At 36.1% G+C, this 13,368-nt stretch overlaps 2 protein-coding genes across 3 annotated transcripts; both read left to right on the top strand.

Moving 5' to 3' along the window:
- Nucleotides 1-524: 524 nt before the first annotated feature.
- Nucleotides 525-9,949, top strand: LOC108205904 (plasma membrane ATPase). Of its 2 annotated transcripts, none has more exons than XM_017376029.2 (17): nt 525-849; nt 2,321-2,440; nt 2,524-2,760; nt 2,859-3,617; nt 3,743-3,865; nt 3,944-4,048; nt 4,137-4,281; nt 4,385-4,540; nt 4,890-5,128; nt 5,204-5,236; nt 5,329-5,410; nt 5,523-5,683; nt 5,782-5,955; nt 6,544-6,726; nt 6,895-7,076; nt 7,708-9,367; nt 9,449-9,949. In XM_017376029.2, exons 1-16 carry the CDS (start codon nt 784-786, stop codon nt 7,793-7,795), a joined length of 2,853 nt encoding a protein of 950 aa, XP_017231518.1. In that variant the 5' UTR covers nt 525-783; the 3' UTR covers nt 7,796-9,367; nt 9,449-9,949. The 2 variants fall into 2 exon arrangements, with proteins under 2 accessions (XP_017231518.1, XP_017231517.1); XM_017376028.2 differs by having other exon boundaries at nt 9,444-9,949.
- Nucleotides 9,950-11,539: 1,590 nt separating this feature from the next.
- On the top strand, nt 11,540-13,203 carry LOC108206305 (sec-independent protein translocase protein TATA, chloroplastic). Its single transcript, XM_017376557.2, has 2 exons — nt 11,540-11,857; nt 13,081-13,203. The coding sequence occupies exons 1-2, from the start codon at nt 11,540-11,542 to the stop codon at nt 13,201-13,203; spliced, it is 441 nt and encodes a 146-aa protein (XP_017232046.1).
- Nucleotides 13,204-13,368: the final 165 nt, after the last annotated feature.

Genomic DNA, 13,368 nt, shown 5'->3' with positions numbered 1-13,368 from the left:
ACATTTTAAGACTTCCGTTAAGTATAATTTCATAATTTATTTTTTAAATTTTATTGTTTTGAACAAAAGTCTAGACATTGAATTTTTATTCAGGAAAAAAAAAATTCAAAAAAAATTATCAAATTATACTTACCAAGAGCCTTAAAATACATGTCGAGATTACGTCCTACGATGTAAAAAATCTGGTAGGACAGAGGGAGTATATAATTAAAAATTCATGGGAATATCTACTAAAAATAAATAAATATACGAATTTTCAAATAATTTAGGGAATAATATGATTGGACTATGATATTTTCATTAGATTATTTATATTTTGTATGTCGAACTCATTTTATTTCTTAAAAAGTTTTGGGATGAAAATTTAATAAACTTACTTCCCAACTCAGTATCCAAGTCATCGGCTTTTATATCTATTTAAAACTCAAGGGAGTAAGGACTAAGGTGCTGGATGGAAAAAATAATAACATGAAATAAATAAGCATGGATAAATTTTTTGCAAAGTTGGGCTCCCATCAGACAGACCTGACCTAGTGACCTGACCTTGCACGGCTAACCAGTGACCAAATAGGCCAGCTAGGTAAACTTCCATTTAGAGCAACAAATAAGCCACGTAGGATTTTTAGTTGCAACAAACAAATCATCTGTTATTTATACTCCCCACTCTACACTGTTGCCACTAGTATGACACTGCCACTACTATTTCGCATTCTCTCTCTCGTTTGCATAAGCGCCATTAACAACCGGAATCTATAAGCTTCGTCTCGGCCATATATTGAGGTCATGCAAGGAATTAACCGTAATGATGCTTCCGGCCTCGAGGATATCAGAAACGAGACTGTCGATTTGGTATGTATATATTCCTTTTTTTTACACGCACACACAAATCTCAATCACTTGAATCTTCACTATTAATACTTGCTCTGCACTGTTTCTGTTACTACATCGCTACCGCCTCTTAATTTGTTGTTATACGTGCTTGTTGTTTAGCTTCTCTTCTCTATCAACTTGGATAGAAATAGAGAGAGTACTTCTGTCATTAATAGAGAGAGAGAGAGAGAGGCAGAGGGGGAGGGAGAGAGAGAGAGGGAGAGAGAGAGAGAGAGAGGAAGGGAGGGAGGGAGAGAGAGAGTACTTTCGTGTGTGGAGACGAAAGAGATTACAGAAGCACTCTGCTCGATCTCGTGCCTCTGCTCAATGGCGGAGAAATTAAAGTGTGATGATGATGACGACGATAGAAGTTCGAAGATGAGTTGATTTGTTACGTATATCACACGAAACCACGTGACTGTGTTGTGTTGCTTCATTTTTAACTTTACCTTTACACATAGTTTTACAGAACAATACATCTATCTGTTCACTGCTTACTCTCAACTAACTGTCATTATTTGCTCAACAAGTTAATTTTATTTCTCGTGAGTTTGTAATAGATATCCGCTGAATAAAATCGAATATTAGTACTCCCTCTGTCCCAATTTAACTGATGTTTGACTTTCTGACACGTATATTGAGGTGTGAAAAAACAATATCTATACTCAATAAAAAAATTCAATTCTCACATCAAATAAAAGTTTAGATTCTAAACTTTTATTTGATATAAATTTTATAAAAAATAATTATGTCTAGATGTGATTTTTTTAACATCTTAAAATACGTGTAAAAAAGTCAAAAGCAGTTAAAATGGGACGGAGGGAGTATATATATTTTTCTTTGGAAAGCAGTGATTGCAGTTCTAACTTTTCAATTTTTGTAATATTCAGGCGATTTTCTTTTAATTGTATAATTAGATTTGTTTCAGTAATTGGATACCATGCATTCATGTTATGGTTTTACTAAATGTTCCCTGACTTTGGTGATTCTTCCCAGTGGATTCGTGATTTCCTATTTGGACATTAAGTATCTTGCAATCATATATTGGTTTTGACAGGAAGGTTAGAACACTGTTCTTACAAAACGTCCAATGTTGCTCAGAAAAATAATAATCTACTGAACATGAGTAGCAACTAAAGATTTAAAGCTAGAATTCATTAAAAAGAACTATAAACCTACGAACTCAACAAGTCAGTTATAGAGTTCTGGTACCATCTTATGTTGTTGCTTGTCAAATTTGTGTTGTCGCTTTCGATTTGGAGTGTCATTGAACTTGTTGAAATCCCTAATGTTGATTATTTTACGTAGTCAAATGTTTTTTTATTGCTATTATGTACATTTCTTTTCTCGAAGTAACATGCTAAACTTAATTTGGTGATATCCCCACAAATGTACAATTTTGCTTCTCAATTCTTTTCACAATTTTCACTTTTTAATTCAAAATTACAAGGAACGAGTTCCTTTAGAGGAAGTGTTTCAGCAGCTAAAATGCACACGAGAAGGTCTGTCATCAAGTGAAGCAGCGCACCGCATTGAAATTTTCGGACAGAACAAACTTGAAGAAAAAAAGGTCTAAGGTTTTCTAATCTTGATCCTCCTATCATTATTTGATAAAAGTTCACATCATGAGTTTCTCATATGTAATATTAACAGGATAGCAAGATGTTGAAGTTTTTTGGCTTTATGTGGAATCCCTTATCATGGGTTATGGAATTTGCTGCACTGATGGCCATTGTTTTGGCGAATGGTCAAGGAAGACCTCCAGACTGGCAGGATTTTCTGGGAATCATTGTTTTATTGCTGATTAATGCTACTATAAGCTTTTATGAAGAAAATGTCGCAGGCAATGCAGCAGCAGCCCTTATGGCTGGACTTGCCCTAAAAGCTAAGGTTTTACTCCTATTTGTTTGCGTACTCAAAACTCTTAAAGTAAAAAAGATAATATAAAAAGAAGAATTATGTCATTGTAGTATTGTACTCTCGTGTAGGTTCTGAGAGATGGTAAATGGAGTGAGCAAGAAGCGGGTATACTAGTTCCAGGTGATATCATAAGTATAAAGTTGGGAGATATTATCCCAGCTGATGCTCGTCTCCTTGAGGGTGATCCACTCAAGATTGATCAGTCTGCTCTGACTGGTGAATGCCTCCCTGTTACCAAAAATCCATCAGATGAAGTATTTTCAGGCTCAACTTGTAAACAGGGTGAAATAAACGCTATTGTAATTGCAACGGGTGTACGTACTTTCTTTGGTAAAGCTGCCCATCTTGTGGATAGTACCAATCAAGTAGGACACTTTCAGAAGGTTCTTACATCCATTGGTAACTTCTGCATATGCTCTATTTTAGTGGGACTTGTTATAGAGGTGATCGGCATGTTAATACAGCAGCGCAAGTATAGGGATATAATTGATAATTTACTTGTTCTCTTGATTGGAGGAATTCCTATTGCGATGCCAACTGTCTTGTCTGTCACCATGGCTATAGGATCCCACAGGCTTTCTCTACAGGGTGCAATTACAAAAAGAATGACTGCCATAGAGGAAATGGCAGCTATGGATGTGCTCTGCAGCGACAAGACAGGGACACTGACTCTAAACAAGCTAACAGTTGACAGTAACCTCATTGAGGTTTTCGAAAAGGGCACTGGAAAAGAGCACTTGATTCTACTTGCAGCAAGGGCTTCAAGAACAGAGAATCAAGATTCAATTGATGCTGCAATTGTTGGAACGCTTGCCGACCCCAAGGAGGTATGCTATAGATATTTAAATAGTTTTTTGTTTATCCAATCATGTATAATCAGTGTTATAATTGACTTGCATGATTCAACAAAACCATCCTTTTCAATTCTATCGATGTGAACTACTTTTCGCAGGCAAGAGCTGGAATCAAAGAAGTTCACTTCTTACCTTTCAACCCTGTTGACAAGAGGACTGCTCTGACCTATATCGATGCTAAAAGTAACTGGCATCGAGCTAGCAAGGGCTCCCCTGAACAAGTATGCCTGCGTTTCCTGTAAATTGAGATTATAATGATCAAATGTGTCCATGGTTTAATAACTGTTCACTATAAATAGATAGTAGCACTATGCAATTGCAATGAGGACACTAGAAGGAAAGTTCATGCTGTAATCGAGAAGTTTGCTGAACGTGGACTTCGATCTTTAGCTGTTGCAAGACAGGTACGAAGATGATAAAACATGAACTAACTGAGATATCTGATTTTATTAATTGCTCTATTAATTTTCCTTTTCTAAGAAATATTTACAGGAAGTACCTGAGAAATCAAAAGATAGTCTAGGGGGACCTTGGCAACTTGTTGGTTTATTAGCTTTGTTTGACCCACCCAGGCATGATAGTGCGAAAACAATCAGAAGAGCCTTAAATCTGGGTGTAAATGTAAAAATGATAACCGGTATACAAATTTTGTGTTTGTGCTCATTTCTTTCCCAAATTTAATATTATTGTCATTGAATATATGTGAATCTTACTTTTGAATATGCTGCAATATTGTTTAGGTGACCAGCTAGCCATTGGTAAAGAAACTGCCCGCAGACTTGGAATGGGAACTAATATGTATCCTTCTTCTGCATTGATCGGCGAGGACGTGGATGCGACCCTTGACAGAGATGAGCTGATTGAGAAAGCTGATGGATTTGCTGGAGTGTTTCCAGGTAAGTTAATTTACAGCGAAAACTCTTCTGCTGTCATCAAATATTAGACAGGCTGGTTCTTAAACAGTCAACTACTTCATAGCATTATATACAATATCTTAAACTGAGTACTTATAAGTGGATCTTTAATGTGTTTTCTAACTGTACTCTTTACCAAAAGTGTTTTTTTTTCTTTACTCCCTGTAACTATTTCCTTTGAAATTTTAGCTGAGGGTTAAAAACAAATGAAATACATATATTCCTTGCCAAAGAAAAACACTTAAATAATGCTTATCAGTTAATACTTCACCTGGCCTGAAATGCACTTTTCAGTCGTAATAATTTCTTCATTTGTTCTCTGCCCATGCAGAGCATAAATATGAAATCGTGAAGAGGCTGCAGGAGAAAAATCACATATGTGGTATGACCGGAGATGGTGTAAATGATGCTCCTGCATTAAAGAAAGCGGACATTGGCATTGCTGTTGCTGATGCTACAGATGCTGCTAGAGGTGCTGCTGACATTGTTCTCACTGAACCTGGGCTTAGTGTGATTATTAGTGCAGTATTAACTAGTAGGGCTATATTTCAACGAATGAAGAATTACACGGTCTGTAACTCTCTCCCTTGTATCTATTTGCATTATAATTTTCTGGCCACCTCCTGAAACTCTCTTTCTCTCCAGATATATGCTGTTTCTATTACCGTACGTATTGTGGTAAGTGGACTTAGATCTATCATATATCTGTTTGTTTCTACCTTGCTATAGATTACAAAAATTGTAAATATTTTATAACATACTATCTGCAGTTTGGCTTCATGCTTATTGCATTGATATGGAAATTTGATGTCTCCCCTTTTATGGTTCTGATTATTGCACTTCTTAATGATGGTGAGAATTAATTTACCAGTTTGCAAAATCTGTGTAACGCATTCTTGCCCAATCTAATTTGATTCACTATCAAGCATTTTTTTTCTTTATTTCATGTGTTGTCTACTGATAGGAACGATCATGACTATCTCAAAGGATCGAGTTAAACCATCTCCAATGCCAGACAGTTGGAAATTAAACGAGATATTTGCATCTGGCATTGTTCTTGGAGGCTACTTGGCACTAATGACTGTACTATTTTTCTGGGCTGTGAAGAGAACTGATTTTTTTCCAGTAGGGTCGAGTATATCCTGTCATAAGTAGTACAAAAACTAACTGCATCTTTGCAAACTCTACAAACTCAACTTCTCTATCTTGTTTTCTAAATGCAGGATAAGTTTGGTGTGAGATCATTGCGAGATAGCCCTGCAGAGATGATGTCTGCTTTGTACCTACAAGTCAGCATAGTGAGCCAAGCCCTTATCTTTGTTACAAGGTCTCGTAGCTGGTCTTATGCTGAACGCCCCGGACTATTCTTGGTAGGGGCTTTTGTAGTAGCTCAGCTGGTGAGTATGTGTGATACTTTTTTCTGTTCTGTTGCATGTATGAGCATTGAGCACCGAGCTAGTATTATCATTTAAATTTACAGACCCTTTCAAAGAAAAAAAAATCTTGGAGTGAATGTATATATTTATCAATATCCTTCATACAGGTAAAGTTAGGTAACTTCAAAGGTCTAAGGGATCTTAAAAAATGAAAGGGCTACTAGAATTTTTGTGGTTTCGAGATTAATGTTTATTTAACTATATGTCCACCTTCCCCTTTATGAGTAATATTTTATAGTGTGGTAAAACACAAACCAATCCACTGAATTCTTATTCAAAATGTTAGATTTGTAATTGTTTTCCTATTCCACTAAATTAATATAATGTCTCAAATTAAAAACTAAATAATTATCAGGAAATAGGGATTTACCTGTGAAATTTCACATCATGCAAATGAATATATGATTACTTCACATATGTACTAAATTCTGCAATGCTGCAACTTCTGGAGTATATCTGTTTCCAAATTTGGACAACATTGCTCTGCAGTTGGAAATGGTAATTTCTTAGTAGCTCTGATTCAACTGTTGACATTAGTATCATATGCAGATCGCGACTCTATTAGCTGTCTATATGTCATGGAGTTTTGCAAAGATACAAGGATGTGGTTGGGGTTGGGCTGGTGTTATCTGGCTTTACAGTCTTGTAACATACATCCCTCTGGACTTTCTCAAATTTGCTATCCGGTATATATTAGGAGGGAAGGCATGGAATAATCTTTTGGACAAAAAGGTTTACATCTCATCTTTAAAAATAGCATTTGTCCGCGGAAATTTAAATTTTAGTCACATATTCGGTACTCTGAACTTTGATATATGAAGTCGGTAAAATCATGGTTGGCCTTTCCCTCTACCAGTTTTTTCAGTGATGACTCTCTTTCTTAACTATTACTTATAACAGATTGCCTTCACAAGTAAAACAAACTACGGAAAAGATGTCAGAGAAGCACGATGGGCTGCTGCACAAAGGACTCTCCACGGGTTACAACCACCTGAAATTTTTACCCTTGCATCTGACAAGAGTAGCTACACTGAGCTTTCAGCACTTGCCGAGCAAGCCAAACGAAGGGCGGAGATAGCAAGGTAAGAATGTAGAACAAACTTTAGTGATAGTTAACACAAGTGCAATAAAGAATCACACAACTTGTCCGGTGTTGACGTGTTTATGCTTATTTATGTCTGTACTCTTCTATATTCTTAATTTCTGTTCATTAATTGTTCAATTCAACACCTTGAAATTCTATTTACGTGACATTTGTGACCCAGTCGTTTACTAAGTATAAATTTGTAACTGGGGTTAAATTTTGTGGTGGTATAGTCGTGCACATTTCGAGTACGTGCTAAATTTGAGCATGAAGGGGAATCTCAGCTAGTCATCCTTCTGTGTGTTTACTTGTCAATGTGCCCTAAATAAATTGTTAGAACTCGAATATGATCGACACAGTGAAGTCAATCTGTAGAGGTGAATGGTCATTAACTGCGAAACAGGGATGTAAGCCCTTCGTAAATACACATCATATAACATGTTTCGGATAAGCGTGCACATAGATTCACACAGAAAGATAACAGACGTGCGCGGGTGCACACACGGGCATATACAGGATATTATTATTTTTTTTCAGGAAAATTGTAATATATTCATACACATAAAATATTAAGATGTTTGCTCATGAATCATCAGAAGGTCTGATACAATAAATTTTTTGGTATGCAGGATGAGAGAATTGAAGAGTCATGTGGAATCAGTTGTGAAGCAGAAAGGAATTGACATGAATACAATCCATCATAATTTTACAATTTGATCAGGACAAAGTTTGCATGATGAAAAGTGATCTAGCTTGAAGTAACACAAATATCATTTTCCCAAAAGGAGCAGGGAAGTTTTCAATATTATAGATTTGTATATAAAGCCTACAGATTGCATCAATCTAGCTAGTTTATGCTGCAAGTTACTGAAGATATTATGACATGCGCACTTATCTGGTGAAGTCAAATACTGAAATTTCACTTCCATATGCATATGTCTTTGTCATTCATAATGGTCGATAACAAATTGGTCATACAATTTTAATTCGACAGCTTCTGGGTTGACCCTATATTGTAGCCTGTAGGGGGGCGACTGAAAGGGGAAGAAAAAGTAGTGGATATTTAGATAGTTGTGACTGCTTTGTTATCACATCATTGGACTATCTTGACATCTTTTCATTGGACGTATCCTTTTTAATTCGTAATAATAATGTAAGTAAATGAAACTGAGATGTTATAAAAGACCAGACTATATATGATGGAGGTAAAGTAGTTATAATTTGTAGAAATATATTCACATTGATAAATTGGAAACAGATGAACTGAAAGTCATGCAAGAACTATAAACTTACAACATTGCTTACGATTCTTTTGTGCTGGTAATTGATGGAATCTAGATTGTGTATTGGATATGGTTGGAATTTTTTAAAAAAATTTGGGAGTGCTTGGATGCACCATGACTAATGGTTTTGCATTGTTGGGTGCCATGTTTTAGGGGGATAGACGGGATTGTATTGCCTGTGCCACCCTGATTAGGCTCTTTCTTGGGAAAACGGGGTTTTGGAGGCGGTAGCCTTTTTTCTTTTTTTTGTTTGGAGTTGTTTTATGTAAAGGAAACCAATCTAGAACTTGACTCGTAGAGTTATGCCCGCGGATTTGCAAATCAGAATGTGCCAAAAAAGTCTATTCAGAGTAACGGAACCAGAAATCCAACAATGGTGCCCAGGGTCTTTGGCAAAATGGTGCAGTAAATGTAAAGTGATTACGAGTAATGTGAATCTTGTGTTTGTTGCTCTTCATTTTCCCCTGGACCGCTCTTTTCTTCTGATGTACCTCCTATATCTTATTCAGGGCCAGTAAAAAATTGCCCCTAATGCTATAAACCTTGGTTAGTCTCCCCATATAAAAGGTTCTTGAAGATTGGCATTTCTAGTCTAGTCCCCAAAAGTAAACACAATATACATGGGCGAGAAGAACCTGCAAAGTAGGAGGTAGAGATGACAAAGACCACACTACTAAATAAATGACTAAGTAGACCCGTGTAGCTGCTTGGATATAGTATGTATACTAACACGTATATATTTCTTTTCGTATCTACAATTGTTTACTAGCAACAACCTTTCTTTAAAGGGGCACGTTTGATGAAAGCAGGAATAACGTTATTTGTATGAACATCTTCCAAAATTTCATCACATTATTCGCTCCCATGTCTCTCTCCTAGCTTACGTATTCGACAACTTCTACTTGCACATATATTGTTTATATTACAGCTATCTGTGGCCTGTGGGCAGATACCGTCGTTCTTGGTTTCATCTAAACAGACATTTCCCTCATAGGTCTTAACTAAGGTATGTCTCTTCTCCCTGTATAAATAAATAATTACGCGTACTGCATATTCCTTAAGATCACATGTATTGTTCACAGAGTAGTCTTGCAGTCGAATCATATGACGAAGAGAAGGATGGAATAAAGAGGTCTCGAAAGATTATGAAGAAGGCTTTGTTGGGATCAGTTGTAATAGGCCTGGTAGGTGGATTGATTTTGAGTTACTGGGAACTCCAGTATCATGATTTGAATAGTGAGCTGTGGATGGTTCCTGTTGGTCTCATTCTGTTCTTCACTCCTCTCATAGTTTGGTCATCGGTGGCTGTGGCTGAGATGATCAATGGTCCTACTGATGTCGACATTTCGAGCCAAGCAAAAATCCTCAACTGAGATTCGGAGAAAGATCATGAACTCATCATCTTTTATGACTTGTAAGCTATTGTCAGCATTTTGAACTTGCTATATTGTGAGTGCAAATGAAATGAATTAGTTGTAGGTGTAAATTAGCAGTTTAATGCCAGAGTTTCTCTTTTTAGGATTGCCTGTATGTTTCTCTTACATCAAAGAATCAAATCTCTGCTGACTTGTTTCAGGATGGAGAATCATTAGCCTGAAATCAAATTTCTCCTTAAATTTGAATTAGAACAAATATCTTGCGCACAGTTCTTCAATTGAAATTAAAGATTTCGAGCACACAGTCACACTTCAAAGTTTACGAAATGTGATAATTTGTTTCTATTTATTTATTGTATCGGTTAATGTATTGAACATTAGAATAATTTAATAATTAGAATACATAATTTGCTAAAGTTGACCTGATAGAGCTCGTACCGGGGCGGGTGGTCTTGGGGATGGTGGGATTTGGATACAGAGGCCTGACCTGACTAGATGATGCCTTCTGTGGATCTCATCCAGAGAAGTCACAAAATTGATTGAAAATTTTAAATTAAGGAGCGTTTGGGTGAGATTAAAATAAATAAATGGAGTAGAAGTTAGAAGCAAGATAGGACTTATAAGTGATTAAAGTGTTTGAGAAATAAGTAGAAGCCCTGAAACAAAAGTTAGCATTCCTAGCTTTTTATAAGTGATTCTTGATTTATTACACAAACGGTACACATAAATACTCCTAACTTATAATCTAAAAGCTGGACTTATAAGTCTGAAACAAACACCCATATGTGTGTTGCTATCTTTCATCATTTCATGCCGTAAGATAACGATGTTAAAATGAAAGTGATGTGGCAGCCACTTTAGGTATTTTTAAAAAAGTTTGTTTAGTGTGTGTCCATAAGCACATGTTAAGTACAGAATTTTATATGTTTGAGAGATTTTAATTGTTGTGGTGGTTGTATATGCAGGAGTGTACCATTATTAAGACCTGAAAGCTGATAAGAATGGGTAAAACCTATAAAATTTTGCGTTTAATATGTGTCCATGAGCACACACTAGATGCACAAAATTTTGTACATAAAATTTGTATATAATGACATGATAATGGTATAGAATGTTTTAATTGGAGTCGTCGATATAAATATAGGGGACCTATTTCAAGAATCCAATTAAAAAACCTATAAAATTTTGCGTTTAATATGTGTCCATGGGCACACACTAGATGCACAAAATTTTGTAGATAAAATTTGTACATAATGACATGATAATGGTATAGAATGTTTTAATTGGAGTCGTCAATATAAATATAGGGGACCTATTTCAAGAATCCAATTAAAACTAACCGCATGTTATTACAAAATTTTGTACATAATTATATGCACCAAATATATTTTTTATTAAAACATAAGATAAAACAAAATGAGATTAACAATTTAACAACCAAATGAATAAATTCGAGTATATTCAAAATTAATATTAATCATTGACATCAAATTTGAAAATATATTTAATTATCTATTTTTATTTCATGCTTAAAACAATATCTACTTATTATTTTTAACAACCTTCTTCAGTCTTCTTCCGATTCACCTCGTGTGCCTAGAGAGGAAGAGTGAGTCGATTTCACCAACCAGTCCACCACTAGAAAGCCACCAACTAGGCACACAACATAATCTCATTTATCATTCTATTCCATACATCCATATAAAACACGAGCCCATTATTTTTCACAATAATGACAAATAAACAATAGTCTTATATTTACACCGGAAAATCATTTTTATCACTCCATCTTTCAAGAAACGATGGAAATGGCACTCTCATCATCCGCTGCAACTCTGTCACCGACTTCAACAAAACCCATTTCACAATCTCTCTTTATTTCCTCCAAGAGCTCTGCTTTTTTCAGATCCACTGCTTTGACCCGACAGACCAAGGCTCTTGTTCTGGGCCGACCCAAGACCCGACCCGGAACCAACCCGGGTCTGTCTTGCACATGTATGTTTGGACTTGGCATGCCTGAGCTGGTGGTTATAGCTGGTGTAGCTGCACTTGTGTTTGGACCCAAGAAGTTGCCGGAGGTTGGCCGGAGTATTGGCAAGACTGTCAAAAGCTTCCAACAGGTTGTATATATTTGTATCTATATATTAGTCCATATAGTGTGTGTGTGTGTTTTGAGGTTTGATTTTGCTGCTTTTTGTTTGATGGGCTTATTAGGTATCAAATTTACATGTGAAGTGATTGTGTTGTTAAGAAATGTTTAAAGTTGTGTTCTTGGCATGGGTTTATGATAGGATTTGGATCTGTATTAAAGTCGGGGCAAGTGAAAATTTAGGGAAAGTGGACTGGTGTAAATGGCAGTATAATTTTGCATAAATTATAACAGCATTGTTCGATATTTAGCGCCAAATGTAGCATAGTGGTTTTCGATATCCATGTTTAGCTTTGCATCGGAGTTCTTCTTTTATTTTTGATGTCAAATTAAGCATTTGCATTGAATATGATCTTAGGAGTTACTAAGACGAGTATTTATGATAAATTGGTAGCCTTTGTGTGCCTGCACGAGGTCCTTAGATGTATATTTGGATTGAGATTAATTGGTTTTCTTGTTTTCTACTCGGGTCTGGGTCATGCATTCTCCAATCCATTGTTTAGTCTTCTGTAGAGGTTCCTTAGGGGCACCTCTGTTTAGGAGGTTTGGGGCAATAGACACCTTTGGTTTGATGTTTGATTGTCTGATGAGTTCCTTGTCTGCCAAGTGTTGATCGTCCCAGCTGGGAGTGGGGAATGGGGGTTAATTGCCTATTATCAGAAGTCCTTGTTACCGAACATTCATTACAGAACAGTGTTCTCCACTTCCGTTAATTGTGTTTTTTTTGGATTTACTGTATATTTACGTAATATTAATAAATACTTCTGTCAAGCTCCTCAAAGACTGGGATTAATCATTATAGGGTTTAGTCGTTTAGATGTAATCTTGATGAAATATGATTTTGAGCTTGAGTATAGTACTATAGTGTGCCAGTGTGGCATTTTATGCTACATTTTTCACATTTTGTGGAGCAAACACTGAAACTGCTTATGAATATCAATTAAGTCTCCTAGTAACTATAAATATATTAGATAGCCAGTTCTGGACTTCTAGATCAATTAAGGTTGTGTAAATCCTTTCCTTTTCTTTCCTTTCTTCATCTCTAATTTGTGTAATACCGACATAACATTGCCTTTGTACTGAAGAAGAACTGTAACGTCACATGCTACTGTAACGTCACATGCTACTGTAACGTCACTTGGTCTGTGTAAGATTTAAGTGTGAAATTAATAGAAGATGTATATACTTGTGCAGGCTGCAAAAGAGTTTGAGTCCGAGTTAAAAAAAGAGCCAGAGCTTGACGCAGAATCAGCAGACGGGAAAGTTATAGAAGTTAGCGAAGAAAACAAAAAAGATGTGGAAGTGTCGAGCGCATAGGACAGGTAATGAACTCTCAAGGCATACGCAGATTTGTGTAATAGCAAGCTTGGAATATCTTACTCCATTTTGTACCATTGATAGTATTGCATATTTGGAAGTTGTGAGATCATGTAGATCCATTTCCTTTTATCCCACCACGGTAGCCTTTGAATATTGGTACTA

The sequence above is a fragment of the Daucus carota genome, chromosome 2, assembly GCF_001625215.2.
Source record: "Daucus carota subsp. sativus chromosome 2, DH1 v3.0, whole genome shotgun sequence".
In the NCBI taxonomy this organism is placed as follows: Eukaryota; Viridiplantae; Streptophyta; class Magnoliopsida; order Apiales; family Apiaceae; genus Daucus; species Daucus carota.
Note: the sequence above shows the minus strand (reverse complement) of the source record. Positions and strands in the feature narration are given on the sequence as shown.

What these genes read in the sequence shown, in the direction of transcription:
- LOC108205904 (XM_017376029.2), top strand. Translation starts at nt 784, where the DNA reads ATGCAAGGAATTAACCGTAATGATGCTTCCGGCCTCGAGGATATCAGA. An exon ending in GCAAGGGCTCCCCTGAACAA is followed by an intron (nt 3,866 to 3,943) that starts GTATGCCTGCGT and finishes CACTATAAATAG; the next exon opens with ATAGTAGCACTATGCAATTG. An exon ending in CTTTTGTAGTAGCTCAGCTG is followed by an intron (nt 5,956 to 6,543) that starts GTGAGTATGTGT and finishes TATCATATGCAG; the next exon opens with ATCGCGACTCTATTAGCTGT.
- LOC108206305 (XM_017376557.2), top strand. Translation starts at nt 11,540, where the DNA reads ATGGAAATGGCACTCTCATCATCCGCTGCAACTCTGTCACCGACTTCA. An exon ending in CTGTCAAAAGCTTCCAACAG is followed by an intron (nt 11,858 to 13,080) that starts GTTGTATATATT and finishes ATACTTGTGCAG; the next exon opens with GCTGCAAAAGAGTTTGAGTC.